The sequence below is a fragment of the Setaria viridis genome, chromosome 6 (assembly GCF_005286985.2).
Source record: "Setaria viridis chromosome 6, Setaria_viridis_v4.0, whole genome shotgun sequence".
NCBI classification, from domain to species: Eukaryota; Viridiplantae; Streptophyta; class Magnoliopsida; order Poales; family Poaceae; genus Setaria; species Setaria viridis.
Genome location: NC_048268.2, coordinates 33,259,688 through 33,274,820, shown reverse-complemented (window position 1 = coordinate 33,274,820; position 15,133 = coordinate 33,259,688). Strand labels below are relative to the sequence as shown.

The window sequence follows — 15,133 nt, the reverse complement described above, 5'->3', positions numbered from 1 at the left end:
TCGTTGCCACTCGTTCATACCGGTTCGATTGAGAAAAGAAAAATCCTATCGTCCTGGATCTTGCCTCCGAGGTGGCGGATGGGGAGGAAGGGGAGCGGGAGGAGGACGTGACTACGGTGGAGGTGGCGGCCCGGGCGTTCTCGGAGGACGAGCGCCGTCGCCGCGCCCCGCTTCCCGAGGGCGGCGCGGCGCGGATCGTGGACGCGATGCGCGGCGTCGAGTTTCCCGGCACGCCGCAGGCGTGGGCGGGCAGCGTCCCCGAGGACCAGTGGGTCGACCGCATCTGCTCCCTCCGCGCCGGCCACCCCAACTAATCTGAGCCAGCACAGAAGGGGCTTCTTTGGCTTCTGAGTTGATACAACACCATACAAAATTTATGCGAACTTTCGATCTGGTTTGCGTTTCGCGCGGACCATTTATCTCTTACTTTGCTTCTACTAGCTATGTTGCTGTTGTATTGTAATCGTGACTGGAGCGCAAATCTTTGGCGATAAGATTTGTGGTTAGTTGGAACTGCGATCTTGGTGAGGCCTTTACAGTTGAGAGTTTAGACCACTTGTATGCAAGTTTAGACAGTGTCTCTTTCTTACTGCTGATTAGAATTCGAATGCAAATCATTGAAGTTAACATTTGGGTGTTGCTCCTGATCTTTGAACTGATTGATTTTTTCCCCCTGAAAGATCCTATAGTATAAAGTGATTCTGATCTTGTTTCTTCTGAGCGTGCTTGTGCTTCGGTAGCTGACAGACGCGCGGCTACAGCATGTTCACTTGTTCGGACAAGCAGTTGTTTCGTACTTACTTCTAAGATGGATGCGAATCTTGCTTGCTAATTTTACTGCCGAGAACTCTCCAGGATGCTTAAAACACAACCAGCCATCCACCATGAGCAAAATAGAATATTCCCACCAAATCCTCATATTTCTGAAGCTAGAGGACTACAATCTGCCAAACACATACAACAGCTTCATATTTTTCTGGAGTTGGTGGTGTGGAGCTGGTTTTTGTAAGGTGGAGTGCTGTCAAATACTCCCTTACTGGTTAGAAAGGTTAGTTCCGTTCTTGCTTTGTCGCCATTTAATTTTTTTCCTTTGGAATTAGTAATTGATGACTAGGATTGGTAATTAAATTGACCGCGGATTGCTTGCCGGTTTCCTTTTGATATAGAGGCGGTCAGGCTGGACACTGATCTTGATCAGATTCGCTGCTCGCAGAATAGAATTTTTTTTTGAGTAATGCTCGCAGAATAGAATTAGTAAAGCTATCACACACATGCAGCACGAGACAGTATACGATGCTAGCTGAATGCTGCAGCGCTGCAATAATGCCGAATCCTTTATCGCCTCAATGGTTCCGGTCGACTGGCCAAGGACCGGTCGATTGAAGAAAGGAAGGCAAAGTAAAAGTGCGAGATTACAATATTATCCATTCCAAAGGTCCACAACCTGGTCAAACAGAAAGCGCTTAGGCTCGGGCGCTCCTCCGCGCCGTCCGCGAAGGGAGATCGCGATTTGCCATACTCCCCACACCCTCGCCCCCGCCGTTGCACCTCTCGCCGCTCGGTGCCGCCGCCCTGCCCTCCTGCCGTCCCTTGCCTGCAGCAGGATCCTCGGCAAAGTCCCAGCTCCTGGCCTCCTGCACTGGCAGGACAACTACTAGAACTGGGCCAACAACTACGTGAGTACCCTTCTCATCTCACAACTCTTTTTTTTTTTGCACGTTGCTTTGTTCTTGTTTAATACCTACAAAGCTACGATTCGCAGTTCGGGAGTGCTCATATTCGATTATCTTGTTGTTGCAATTGGGATTTGTTGATCACCGGGTGCCCCTTGATAGGGCATGCCTATATAAAAAAATTAACGGCCACGACTGTGTCGTACAACGAATAGTCGTACAAGATAAGAACACAAGGCGTGAAGATGAATAACCCTGTGCACGCATATAGAAATAAAGAATAAAATATGAGAATATGGTGAATGAATCCCACTGCCACCGACAAGATTATATTGTTGAATATTATTCTTTAAATCCACAGAGAAGTCATATTTTGAGTGCAACTGCAAGTCATCAGTCAAAACCTTTGATAAAAAAATTCTTCTGATACATTCATTTCGAATACATGAAAATGATGCGAGTATCTTTGTCTCAAAAAGTATCTTACTGTAGTAAAGTATTGGTACATTTCACAAATATATATTGCAACAAAAATAGTAATGAATTTATATTTTATTTATGGGAATCAAAGTTATATCGTGGGAAGCATGGTAATGTGCAAAACAACACCTATTTCATATTAGAGAGATTATCCAGTTTGCATAATTATGACGTGATGGGAAAATTATTTTTTTATGAATGGAATTCTTAGTGCCATGGAAGCAACGAAACTGATGACCATAAAGACTGGTAAAGATCTAAATGGTGAGTAAACTGTTGGTAGCCTGGTAAACTTTGGTTATTTCAGTCATCAATTCAGATTTAATTTTTCAGGTATTTAGCGAATCTCGAGATTGAGAAGTTCAAGCAGTGAGTGGAAAGAGAGAAAGACCAGCCAAAAAGTGATAAGTAGCTTGGGTTTCACTACTTTCTTTTATGCCTGGTTAGTGTTTATTGTTTTGCTGCATATGCATTGTTGTAACAAGCTATTAATTTTCGTCTAACTTGTGGATGTCGTAGCACAAGAATCCAGCTTGCCTTGTCTCAGTTTGACTGCTGTGAAACAACGTTAGCAACCTTTCAGTGAAACAACATTAACATAGCAACTTTTCAGTCAAACAACAATAACTGCTGTGAAAACTAGTTTGCCGGTTAGGATAGTAATCATTTACTTGAAATATTGAACCCTCCTTGATAAAGTTTATTTGTTTACTTTTTAGTATATTGCCAATACGTGCGCAAACAAAATTTCTCATTATTTCAGATTATCATATAGAGTTCATATTCAATATTTCTCAGTATTTATGTATGTTATAGCTAGCTTTTTGAAATTTTAGTAACACAAGTTGGTGTTACAACATCCATGTTCTGTAGTAGTGTTTGCATGACTATATCATGAACTTTTTCAAAAAGCATATGTATTATTTTAGGATTTAATCAATCATGCAAAAGTTTGCCGATAGTCGGTACCAATCACTAGTAGAGAATTGGTCTTTAGTCCCGGTTGGTAGGGTGCAAATCTCCCGAAAATCCATCCGGGATAAACCAACCGGGACAAAAGGGGGGTCTGCGTGGGATTCGAACCCACAACCCACAACCTCCAACCTCGCGCATAGCTTCCTTGCCATCCCACCTACACACCACATCTGACTACATAGGGAATGCTATCCTTTTGTATTAACTCGTGGGGACCCTTTTATCCCGGTTGGAAACACCAACCGGGATAAAAGGGTTTGAGGGATTTACTCCTGTTTCAGTCACCTTGTTTCCAACCGGGATAAAAGGGGGGTCTTTTATCCCGGTTGGTGTTTCAAACCGGGATAAAAGGCCTCTCAGGGTCTTTTTTTCCCACTAGCCTTTGCAACCGGGATAAAAGATCCTGGTTGGTGTGCCCCCCACCAGTGACCGAGCTTTAGTCCCGGTTGGTGAACTTTTGTCCCGGACCAACTTTAAACCGGGACAAAAGGGGGCGCATCGAAAGCTAATTCTCTACTAGTGAATCATTCATGCACCAGCACTAGCATTCATGCAAAAGTTTTTTGTTCGGCGCACAAACTTTTGCATTTATGCATGATTGATGTGCTCCTAGTGATAATCGGTACCACAATCATTCATGCATGATTGATGCCGGAATCAGTCCTGGTGCTTGTAATAATGAAATTGGATTAGTTGGCCTATCTTCTACTACTATATCAATGTCCTATATATAATCACTTGGAGCTAAGCTCTCCGAGACTCCCACCGTCCCCCTCTTCATGCCATGGCTCAAGCCAAAATTGAGACCAGCCATGGCGGCCTAGAGGAGGGAGAGAGCCTCACATCCAGGCTTCCGACCAGAGAAGGATGGTGGAAACCATCCTTCCTCTTCCAAGGCTTCTGGCTCACGCCCGAAGTGATCAGGAGCACCGTGCTCATGCAAGCCCAGTTCCGGCCACGCGCCGACGACATCTTCCTCGCCACATACCCAAAGTGCGGCACCACCTGGCTGAAGGCCCTCGCGTTCACACTTGCCAACCGCTCCCAGCGCCCGGTCGCTAGCCATGCCCACCCCGTGCTCACCAGCAACCCTCAGGATCTCGTGCCATTCCTGGAGCTCCGCCCTATCGAAGAGCTTGAGGCGCTCCCGTCCCCGAGACTCCTTAGCACGCACCTCCCGTGCACATCGCTACCCTCAGGCGCATCAACCCTTGGTTGCCGGATCGTGTACCTGTGCCGGGAGCCCAAGGACGTCCTTGTGTCCTCGTGGCACTTCACGAACAAGGTGAACAAGGATTTCCACATAGATTTGGGTAAGGCTTTCGAGTTCTTTTGCGAAGGGGTCTCTATCGGTGGGCCTTTCTGGGAGCATTGCCTTGGGTATTGGAAGCAAAGCATGGAAGAGCCGGGAAGAGTTCTTTTCTTGAAGTACGATGAGATGATGGCTAACCCTGCTGAGCATGTGAAGATGCTCGCTGAGTTTCTTGGTGTTCCATTCACTGAGAAGGAGGAGAGTGCTGGAGTGGTGGAGGAGGTGGTGAGGCTGTGCAGCTTCGAGAACCTCAAGAGCCTGCCGGTAAACTCCACGGGAGTGTCTGATCGGATTGGCGGGCTGCCGATGGAGAACGCTTCGTTTTTCAGGTCTGGGAAGGTTGGGGATTGGAAGAACCACTTGACGGAAGAGATGGCGAGGAAGCTGGACTGCATCGTTGAGGAGAAACTGAAAGGATCTGGGCTCTCCTTTTGACATGGTGTATGTGTAGTCATTATGCTTCGACGGTGGTGACTGCTCCATGGGCATTTGAAATGTTAGGAGTTGTGGGGGAAGAAAATAATAACTCCGTGCAACTCCCACTTTCCAAACACATGCACTACCACACTCCTGGTTCCTTTTGTGTCCGTGTGTATGCTCGTGCACTTGTGCTGTCGGGTGTATTTCTTGATGCTTTGTGATTCCTTTGAGATATCAGCGACAACTATCTGCATGCTGATTAATTTTCATCTACAAGTTTCTCCGTCTGGATCACCTGCCGGGCCAGAATGCACGCGAGTATTGTGGGTTTAGAAGCGACGGGCCGACTGCATTAGGCCTTTCTGTGCAATGGGCCCATGGCGCTAGAACATACAAATTTAGCTGTAGAATCTGTATCTATACCTAACGTTAAAGTGCGGTAGTTTCTTCCAACTGTTAGACCTTAACTCTTTACAAATCAACCCGCAACCCTGAGTTAAACAGTCCATCCTTCCTTCCGACCATCAGGTAGTTTTGCAAAAAAATCAACTCTTTATTAATCAACCCGCTACCCTAAGTTAAACGGTCCGTCCTTTTTTTTCCTTGCTCACGCTACTGCCCAGCGTCCTTCCTCCCTCAATCTCTCCGTCCGTGGCTCTCCCCAATCCACCGCGTTCCTGCAGTGGGGCGCTGTCGGACCGGGGCCTCTGCCGGCCATCTGCACGAGGTCCGAGCCACGTCCAGGTTGTTGGCGTTCTTGTTGGCGTGGGCTACTGCTCATCTTGCATGGGGCTGAAGCCGGAGCTGCACCTTAAGGCCTCTCGTGCTCCGCCTCTCTACGCTACCTCCACACGCGCTACAGCTCTAGATTAACAAAGAGTCGAGGACTACCCGTCATTGTCCTATGTTCGCACGAGGTAGGATACGCCGTTGCCATGCTGGAGGTTGATATTGGGCTCTCTCACAGGACGGCCGCATCGACGCGTGCTTGCCGTGTGTGCACGTCAATCTGCCGTAGCACCCGCACGAGTGAAATTGGAGTAGCAACAGCTTGCTTGCTTGTGGATTGGAGTGCTACGTGCTGCAAGTTGGACTGAGTGGAGTGACGGCGAGGCAATGGACGATGGCGTTGAGCTCGCCGTAGAGGGCGTGGCTGCCCACGCGCATCCTCGTCGGCCAAGCCACTGTTGGGGGACGAGGGCAACGAGGCTGCAACGTGCCATCAAGGAGGAGCTCCGACCGTGCCAATAGTGATGTAGATGAGCACCATGAATTGTGCCTGCGGCGACAATGTGCTGGTGTGCATGCTCGCTGGAGCCTAGAGTCGGTGGCTCGGCAGTGGATAGAGGGAAGCTCAAGGAGGTGGCGGCGGACAAAGCTCAAGAAGACAACGGACCGAGGTGGGGTCGAGGGGAGGAGGGGGGCAGCAAGTGGTGCCCGGCAACGCACTCGGAAGACGCTGCGAAGACGCTAAAGAGGCTCCTTGACTTGAGGCCTGAGCTAGGGTGTTTGTGTGGATCGCCGTAGCAGAGCTGGGAAGGAGTATAGATGAGACAGAAATGGGTGAGTGGATTAAGTGGCTCCGTCCACGGTGACCGAGCGGATAAGCCTAAGTGGACACGTCGGCGACTCAACACAACGTGTCCTTTGTTTCTCCATGCGTCACCGATGGGCCTGCCAACGGTGTCGAGTTGTGGCATTGTTGCAAGCCAACTATAGCAGTCCGTCTGTCCAGTGTAAGTTTCACGCAAGGCATGCTCGACACTGCACATGGGTCACACATGGTCCTCACATGCATCAGTAGAAGTTCGTTTCCGCAGAGTTGACTAGATACGCTCAAGAGCAAAGGTTGTTTGATTCATTTTCTTCTGAAAGAGACTAATTTGGTACATTTTATTTGCTCAGTTTATAAAACATCACGATTCATAAAGAGCTATGGTAGACTTGAGAGAGGGAGAGAGAGAGAGAGAGAGGTGGCTGGTACAATGCATGTCGCATAAAATCGGTGAAGAACTTCTAAATGAAATTAAAAACGTATCAATACGCAAACTACCTTATGTGTTGGTTCGACACAATCACACGGTAAAGACTAAGGTTGGGAGGTGTGATTCTTATAATATGTCTTTATGCTTTTCAAGCGGGTAGAAAGGATTAAATAAAATATATAAAAGTGTAAAATATAGGATAATAAATTATTGGAGTCGGAACCAAATTTAAGATTTTTAAGGAAAGTAATGTTATTTATTTAGTTCTAACCGTGATCCATGGCAACGCACGGGTATTGTGCTAGTATATATAACTTCTGAAAGTTTATTTTTTATTGAACTTCCATTATTTAATATTAATCTCATCATTAGATGCTCTTTGTCTTCATCAGCCCTAGCATGCTGGAGCCGCCGCCACCTCCTCTGCTCGGTTGCTACTTGCGGGCACCGGCCTCGCTCGCGGTGGCCCCGCGCCTACCCAATGCTATTCCAGCCAACGCTGCTGGCTTGTCCGCCTGCCACCGCGCCATTCTCACGGGTGCTGCCGCAATCCCCTATGTGTCACCCCGCCTGCCTGCCCTACCGTCGTGCACGTCCCCCGCGTGCACCGCCACCCACGCACATGCAGGGCCGGCTAAGGGCTTTGGGTAAGCAAGAAGATGGGATATCAAAACTAGAGTATATAGTACGAATAATAAAAATTATGTATAGCTCATAAAATATAACAATAGTGTAATAGAAAAAATTAAAAATAATAACCATTATGATTACCTCAAATAAAAATATAGTGCTTCAGTGCTTTGTAAAAAACCGTCTTCGGGCATTCCTCAAATAAAAATATTCAAGAACAGTATCAGGATTAATGTCGTCCAAAACATTCTTCTTAATGCTGCACATAGCCAAGCCATTCAATCTTTCTTGTAACATAGTTGATCTCAAATAATTTTTTCAATAGTTTCAATTTGGAGAAACTTCTTTCGGCTGATGCTACTGTCACTGGAATAGTTAAGAGAACCCAATATGCAATGGAGACATTAGTGCAGCTTTAACAAACTGAAGAATCTCATGTGCTGACATCAATTCTTCTGGCAAAGATACTTGCAACACTTTTAATTCAAAGAAAAAATCATCCACTCAACATCTTGTTGTCATGAGAAGATTTTGCAAAAGTAGTGCAACACTTTCGTAGATCATTATCATCCAAGGATTTCAGCCAGAGCGCGTCGATGGGTAGGCAGGGTCACGGCGGCAGGAAACGATCAAACGAAACGTCGGCTGCAGCCTACCCTCCGCTCAATGGATCATGTTACGTAGAATAGAACTGGAAGGGAGAGTTACCTACGGCATGGACTGTTTTGTGATGGACCTTCAAATGGTTACTATGCTAAATAAAAAATTATAGGTACTAATTACCTGTATGGTCTCGGCGCCAGCTCCATGAGCCCCAGCGGTTGCACCCCCCCCCTCGGGCCTGCGCACATGCTAACACCCTATGCACCGCTGGCTAGCTAATGTGGTTCAAGGATATGAAAAAATATATTTTTGAAATGTTGATTTTTATTTGGAAAAATATTGAATGACAAAATGTTGAAATAGGCAGTGAAAAAAAATTAAATTTAGTAGTTTTCACAAAGTATTGATCTATATTTAGAAAATGTTGAATCTATTACTTTTTGATTGGTCTAAATTTTAGAAAATGTTGAACCTATTTTGTTGGAATATCGATGCAAACTTTTAATTGGATCTAATGATTAAAGTCATGAAGCTTAACCACCTTTCACAAATTATATAGGAGCCTCCACTTTAGCTACTTATAAAGAAAAAAAGAATAAAAATGGTTGTTTCGAAGAAGAAAAAGAAGAGAGAAAAACATTGCTAGAACCTCAAAAAGGAGAAAAGGTATTATTAGCACAGTGAAAGAGAAGTGGCTGGGCAACTCGCTCCTGGGCCTTCGTTGCCAAGGAACCAAATTAGAAATCTAAGGAAGATAGGGGATAAAAAAATCAACGAGGCATGAAAGAGTAGTAAGAATGGAAACAAAACATAAGCTAACATTTTCGTCCACACGAACGACTGCATCCCTAGCTCAATCCTCCTTTCTTCCGTCCTGATCATCTTGCCATCGTGGAGGTCGGCTCTGGTTTAGTTCACCCCTAACTCCCAACTTTAGCACTATAAAAAAGAAGATTCTCCATCACATCAAACTTGCGGTACATGCATGGAGTACTAAATGTAGATGAAATTAAAAACTAATTGCACAGTTTTGTTGTACTTTGCGAGACGAATCTTTTGAGCCTAATTAGTCAATGTTTGGACAATAATTCACAAATACAAACGAAACGCTACAGTGTGCTACAGTACCAGCACAGTAATTTTGTCACTCCCAATTTTAGCAACTAAAAAAGCCTCGCTCTGTTTTGCACGGCGACATGACATCGGTCATCGGCAGATCGACGTGTCAACAAACAGCTCGAGTATTGTGAGCTTTAGAAGCGACGCGAGTACTGTGGCTTTGAAGCGACGGGCCGACTGCAGTAGGCCTTTCTGTGCAATGGACCCATGGCGCCAGCCCATACAAATCTAGTTGCTTATAAAGGGGAAAAAGGAATAAAATAATTGTTTCGAAAAAGGGAATGACTACGTAACATTCGGCTGTTTTTCTTTTTGTTGTGTAAATCCATTTCTTTCACCATCCCGAACGTGCCACGTGACAATGATTAGGGGCCAGGAAACGATTGATGCGGATAGGAAAAAAAGTCAAAATATGATGTGAGCGTCATAAGAAAAAATCGATTGAAACAAGAAGATGCAACAATAAAAAAAAACCAGAAGACAACTTGTACAAGTGCAAACCAGCTAAGTGCACTAATTTGTGTAAAAAAAATAGAAAAGAAGAATTTTCTTTTATGAATCACAGCACGACACATGTGCTCCACGTACACATACGCAGATTCACCGTATAAATACACACATACAAATCCTATCTCTAAGAGCAAATCTGAAAAACACTAACCGATATATCTCGATATTGATAAAATCACCGTAGTTATCTTACTCTCCACAAACATATGGTCTAGCTAGGACTTGAATCCGGATGGGTAACTTCCACCGAGTAAACTGCCAATCAACCAGCAGAATCAAGCCATGTATCATTTGCTAGTTGATAAAAATTGAGTGAGAGAAAATCAATAAATTTTCTAATGAAGACCACAAGAAAATGTGACAGAAAAAATAGAACGACATCAACCAAATCTCTGTTCGCTTCAGCTTATCAGCCAGCTTATCAGCCACCGAACAGTATTTTTCTCTCATAACAAATCAGCCGTTTCAGCTTTTCAACCGGCTTATAAGTCCAACCGAACATGCCGTTAAGACAACAGACATGGTAAACAAAAAGGACGGCCACCTAAGGTTTGGCCGGTCTTGCCACTGCATTTCACACACAATTAAATTGAAAGACCATTCATACATACAGTTAAATAGAAAAAATCAAACATACATTGAACATAAAAAATATAAATTCTTTAACTATTTGTCTGGATTAAAGATATTTACACAAAATAAAAAAATAAATATTTTGCCCGTCAAGGAAACATGGATGTCGTCATGAAATTTCGCCTGTTAACACCGTCTTGGTGAACAACAATGTTGTAAGAGAAGAGAGAAATGGCACAAGAAAATACATACGTGCTGGGCCCGGAAGACAATGCACAGATCAACAAAAAAACAAGAAAAAAAATAAAACATAACAAATACATGAAAAATTAAAACATAACAGATACAAGAAAATTTGAGCTTCATGGATCCGTCTAAAAAGTAGGCGCACATAAAATTTCTGCCTCCTTTTATCGATCCAGATCAAACTAATCCGTTGATCTTGAACAGCCACCGGATAGTATCTAACTCGTCATCCACGCGCTAACGGCCGTATCCACTGCACTGCAACAAGCCAACAATCGTATTCACGCCGAATTTTTTTAAAATTTTGACCCATTTTAATCTAAAATTTTATAACTAACCCTCCTAATCTATATTTCCAAGAAGTAGCCTTTTTTATCACGCCAAGCTCTATGGCGCGACTAATGCTTGAGTCATGCTACATGTAATAGCGCGATTAAAATACCACGCTAGTGTAAACACAAAATTGATTTCCACGTGGCGCGGATGATTTCCACGTGGCGTGGACATGTCCAAGTAATGTGATGCTAGTCACGTCAAGCAGCTCGGCGTGACTCACAAGAAGTCACGACATGCATTCCAGCATGACAAGCAACAACAGCCAGGTTGCTGGCTTATTCAAGTGCACAAAATTTCAGTTCATTTAGCCGTATTCGGTTCTCTCTTTTAACTAGCTAATGACCTTTTAAATTCTTCAAACTTGGCAAGTATAATATATATAGTGTACATGTTCCATTTTACGTGTTTTCACTCTAAAACATGGTGTAGAAAATGAAAAATCTAGTTTCAAAATAGGCTAAGTGTTATTGATTGTCATGAACTCCAATTCTGACTAAAATTGGTTGGGAAGGAGTTTACCGATACTAAAGATTTTAAGCATGAGCTTACTTCGTGAAAACAAAAGAAGACAAGAAATAAGATTGGCACATACCCTCCGATTAAGCTGCGTTGGTTGTTGTCATCCATATACAATATGGAGCTAGCGTAGATATAATGTAGGTGGAACATATGAGTTATTGGTGATTTTATTTTGCGGATGGGACATATGAGTTATTGGTGGTTTTATTTTGCAGAGACCCCATGACGATAGCGTCATCGTCATGTCATAGTAAATTGTTGCTTTGATATTATTTCGAGTTAATGTTTTTATAGCTGGTGATTCAGAGAAACTAACACGTGTAATTATGAAGATTTCCATAAGGGGTCTTAATATCTTAGTGCCCATGCAAGAATTTAACCTACATCCATAAATAATGGAGGTGGGACCCGCATGTCATTGTGATGGGTACCTGTGCCACGGGTACCCCCAGGGAGCGACTCCTAATGGCCCACTCTCCGACCTCAGGGATGGATGGGCCACGTGGCACCCCTCCGACCTCCCTCAATGGACCTCCCTCCGACGCCTCACCCAAAGGACCGATCCCACGTGGCCTCGAGGAGGGGAGCCATCATGACCAGTATGACGCGTTGGGAGCGTGACCCTGGTGCACCTACCCACCGACACGTCCACATCAAGGGTTGGGCGGTACAGTCTCGCCCGCCCCAACACCAGCCCAAATCTAGGAAGCGGGCCACAGGGGGTCCTGGTATGAACACCGGCCAGAGAAGGCTATCCGACCTCTTGGCAGGAGGTCGGGAAGCGCAGCCCCAACTGCATGGGGCGGTCGTTGACTAAGCGGTAGCATGCCAACTCTCGTGCGTGAAGGGGCGCACGTCGCACACCCTTCCCCCGCGACAGGGGTTGACGGACGGGACAGCCGCCACGGACACACACACAACACAACCATGCACACTTACGAGCACCCTGTTGTAAGCCTCTCACGCACTCGAGCTCAAGGAATCCAATCTGCTGCCTAAACTGTAGCCATGACTTGAGAAAGATAGCCAGAGCTTGGACGATATTTGCTTGATATACACGTATGTGCAGCATGCATCTGAACATGGGGTTGGTTAACGAGCCAGCTCGACTCAACTCGATGCGGCTTGTTGTCTAAACAAGCTAGCTCCATTCGACTCGTTAACAAAATGAGAAAAAATAAGCTAATTTGGCTTGGCTCGGTCCAGCTCAGCCACATCAATTTTGTTTCCCAGTACAAACCAGCAACAACCGTTCAAATACACGTATGATTCACACTAACAAATCACAATTCAAAAAGATCATTCATACCAACTTAATCCACTTCAACTCTTAATTACGATTCACAAGTAATAAATATGATTTCCTTCTGAGTTAAGAACACAAAATAATCCCCAAAAAGATAAAAGAAAAAACCAAACAAACACCGTGAGATGTTTACGGATAACACAAACGACATGCACAGCCGTGGAGCATGGACGGATAACTGAATCAAAGTTTCCATCCCTTGGTTTTGATCTCTACAAGTACGACTAATAACACTTAGCCTATTTAGAAATTGGATTTCCAAATTTCCGCACCATATTTTGGAGTGCAAACTCTTAAAATGGAACTTATGCACTCTATAGAATATACTTGTCGAGTTTAGCGAATTTAGAAAGTCATTAGCTAATTAAAATGGGGGAATGAAATAGGTAAAGTGATATGTCTTTTTATGCACCTAGGAGTGCAGGTAGGCAGCTAGCAGCTTAGAGCTGGTCACGCCATCTTGTTAGTCACAGTAGATGGTTTGGTGAGACTAGCTCGGCACATCAGCTTTATATTGTATTCGATTTTTGTTTATGCCATCGTGGTATATTGGTCACACTATTACATGTGGTATGACTCGATTATTAGTGGTGTCATAGAGCTTAGTCTGATCAAAAGGACTATTTCTTATAAATATAGATTGAGAGGGATTATTTATAAAATTTTAGATTAAAAGGGGTTAAAATAAAAAAAACCTCTTTCACGCCGGACTTTGAAACAAAACCATCAGCTAGCTGGCCGCCCGTTCGTGCTCGCAAAGCTAATACTACACGCGCGCGCTGGCGCGCGTCCTGGCGCGCGACGCGAGTTGCCAGGCAGCGAGAGGCCCCGTGCTGTTGCTTGGCTGCTGCCCACGTGAGGACCGCGGGGCACTGGTTTTGCTGCTGTCCCCGCACGGACCTCGGGCTGGGTGTTTTTTTTTCTTTTCATTTTTTCTATTTAATTAATTTTTTATATTTGTATTTCAAGTAATAAAATTTATGTGCATAAACTGTTTAACAATATTATTGTGAAAGTGTGGTGGACGTTATGCGCATAAGTTGTGTATATCCGGAATGTTGTGTTATAAAATTTATCATGTAAGTTGGTGTTAGGAAAAAATTATACGTATAAATTATATGTATAAGTTATAATTTTTTAAAAATAAAATTAAAAATTATCATTTAAAAATTTTACGAATTTTACGTAGAAGTTGTACGTATAAATTCATCAAAATTGTGCTAAAAATTATCTTATAAAAAATATTAGTACGAAATTATATGTTAAATTTATATATATAAGTTATCATAATAAAAAATGGAATGTTGCAGACTTTCAAAAAGAAAGTTTGGGGGAGCGGACAGGGACTGTCGGGAATTGAGGGCTGGGACCCTCCTGACGCGCGCGTTAAAATTCCCCGTTCATGCTCGCTCTTCTTTCTTCTCTCCCTTTCGGTCAGGTAGCCCAGGACTGCTAGGCTTTGTGCAGGCCCAACAGCTTGCTGGGCCAGCGTGGCAAGCAGCAGCTTGGCGTGGCCACGTGCAACAACGCATAGAAAAATTCGATTGAAAAAGCAAAACAAATATTACTCGAGTGTTGGTTAAAAATTCCGTTCGAAAAAAGAAGATGAAAAAACATTACTAGATCCTCAAAAAGAAGAAAACATTACTAGCATAGTGAAAGAGAAGTGGCTAGCCGACTCCCTTCTGGGCCTCCGTTGACAGGCAAGAACGGTATGTTTGGATGGAGGGACGGGATAGAGTCATCCTTTTTTAACGTGTTTGGTTGGTAGTCACAGGGGATGGAATGATCCCAGATAGAAAATATTCTCTGTGGATCCGAGACGAAACGATCCGCCCAAAACGGCCGGACCGATCCATCCCCATCCCGCGCCCGCGTCACGTGCACCTCACGTCTCACTGCTTTGACCCCTCCGCCTCACCCCTCACCTCCCCATCGCACCCCTTCGCACCACACACACCCGCCCGACCCTCCCGTTCCTCCTCGGCGGCGCCGCGCCACGCACCAGGCACCCGGTGGCGCCCCTCTACTCGCTGGCCGAGACTGTGCTGGCTCGATGTAGATCCGGCCGCTCATCAACCTTCGCTCCTCCTCGTCCATCCTCGCCGCACCAACAAGATATGTGCCACCCCCCAATAGAGTTTATCCGACCATCCCCGGCACAAGGCTGCTTCCCCACCACCGGCTTCTTCCTCGACGCCAGCTTCTTCCTCACCGCCGGCTTCTTCCCCACCGCCAGCTTCTTCCGCGTCATCTTTGGATCCCAAGGTATGAAATCCTAGCCATGGCTTCTGCATAATTTGTAGCATGTATTGGCATTCTAATTTCCCTGGAAACAATGTATCCTCTATATTGATGAATAGGTATGACACGGTGCCATGTATGTTTTTGTTTGATTGTATTGTAGATGGAACAGAAGATCAAGGTTTTGATTTGTGCTGAGCTC

General features: G+C 44.7%; 1 protein-coding gene across 3 annotated transcripts; it reads left to right on the top strand.

The window, feature by feature from the left end:
* Positions 1-1,267: 1,267 nt before the first annotated feature.
* On the top strand, positions 1,268-13,693 carry LOC117862062 (cytosolic sulfotransferase 5). Of its 3 annotated transcripts, XR_011898568.1 has the most exons (4): positions 1,268-1,676; positions 2,365-2,417; positions 2,487-2,595; positions 7,238-13,693. XR_011898568.1 is itself a non-coding variant. In XM_072294619.1 (3 exons), exon 3 carries the CDS (start codon positions 3,913-3,915, stop codon positions 4,873-4,875), a length of 963 nt encoding a protein of 320 aa, XP_072150720.1. In that variant the 5' UTR covers positions 1,363-1,676; positions 2,365-2,417; positions 2,487-3,912; the 3' UTR covers positions 4,876-5,123. The 3 variants fall into 3 exon arrangements, 2 of the variants coding, with proteins under 2 accessions (XP_072150720.1, XP_034601468.1); XM_072294619.1 differs by lacking the exon at positions 7,238-13,693 and having other exon boundaries at positions 1,363-1,676; positions 2,487-5,123; XM_034745577.2 differs by lacking the exons at positions 2,365-2,417; positions 7,238-13,693 and having other exon boundaries at positions 1,363-1,676; positions 2,487-5,123.
* The last annotated feature ends 1,440 nt before the right edge of the window (positions 13,694-15,133 follow it).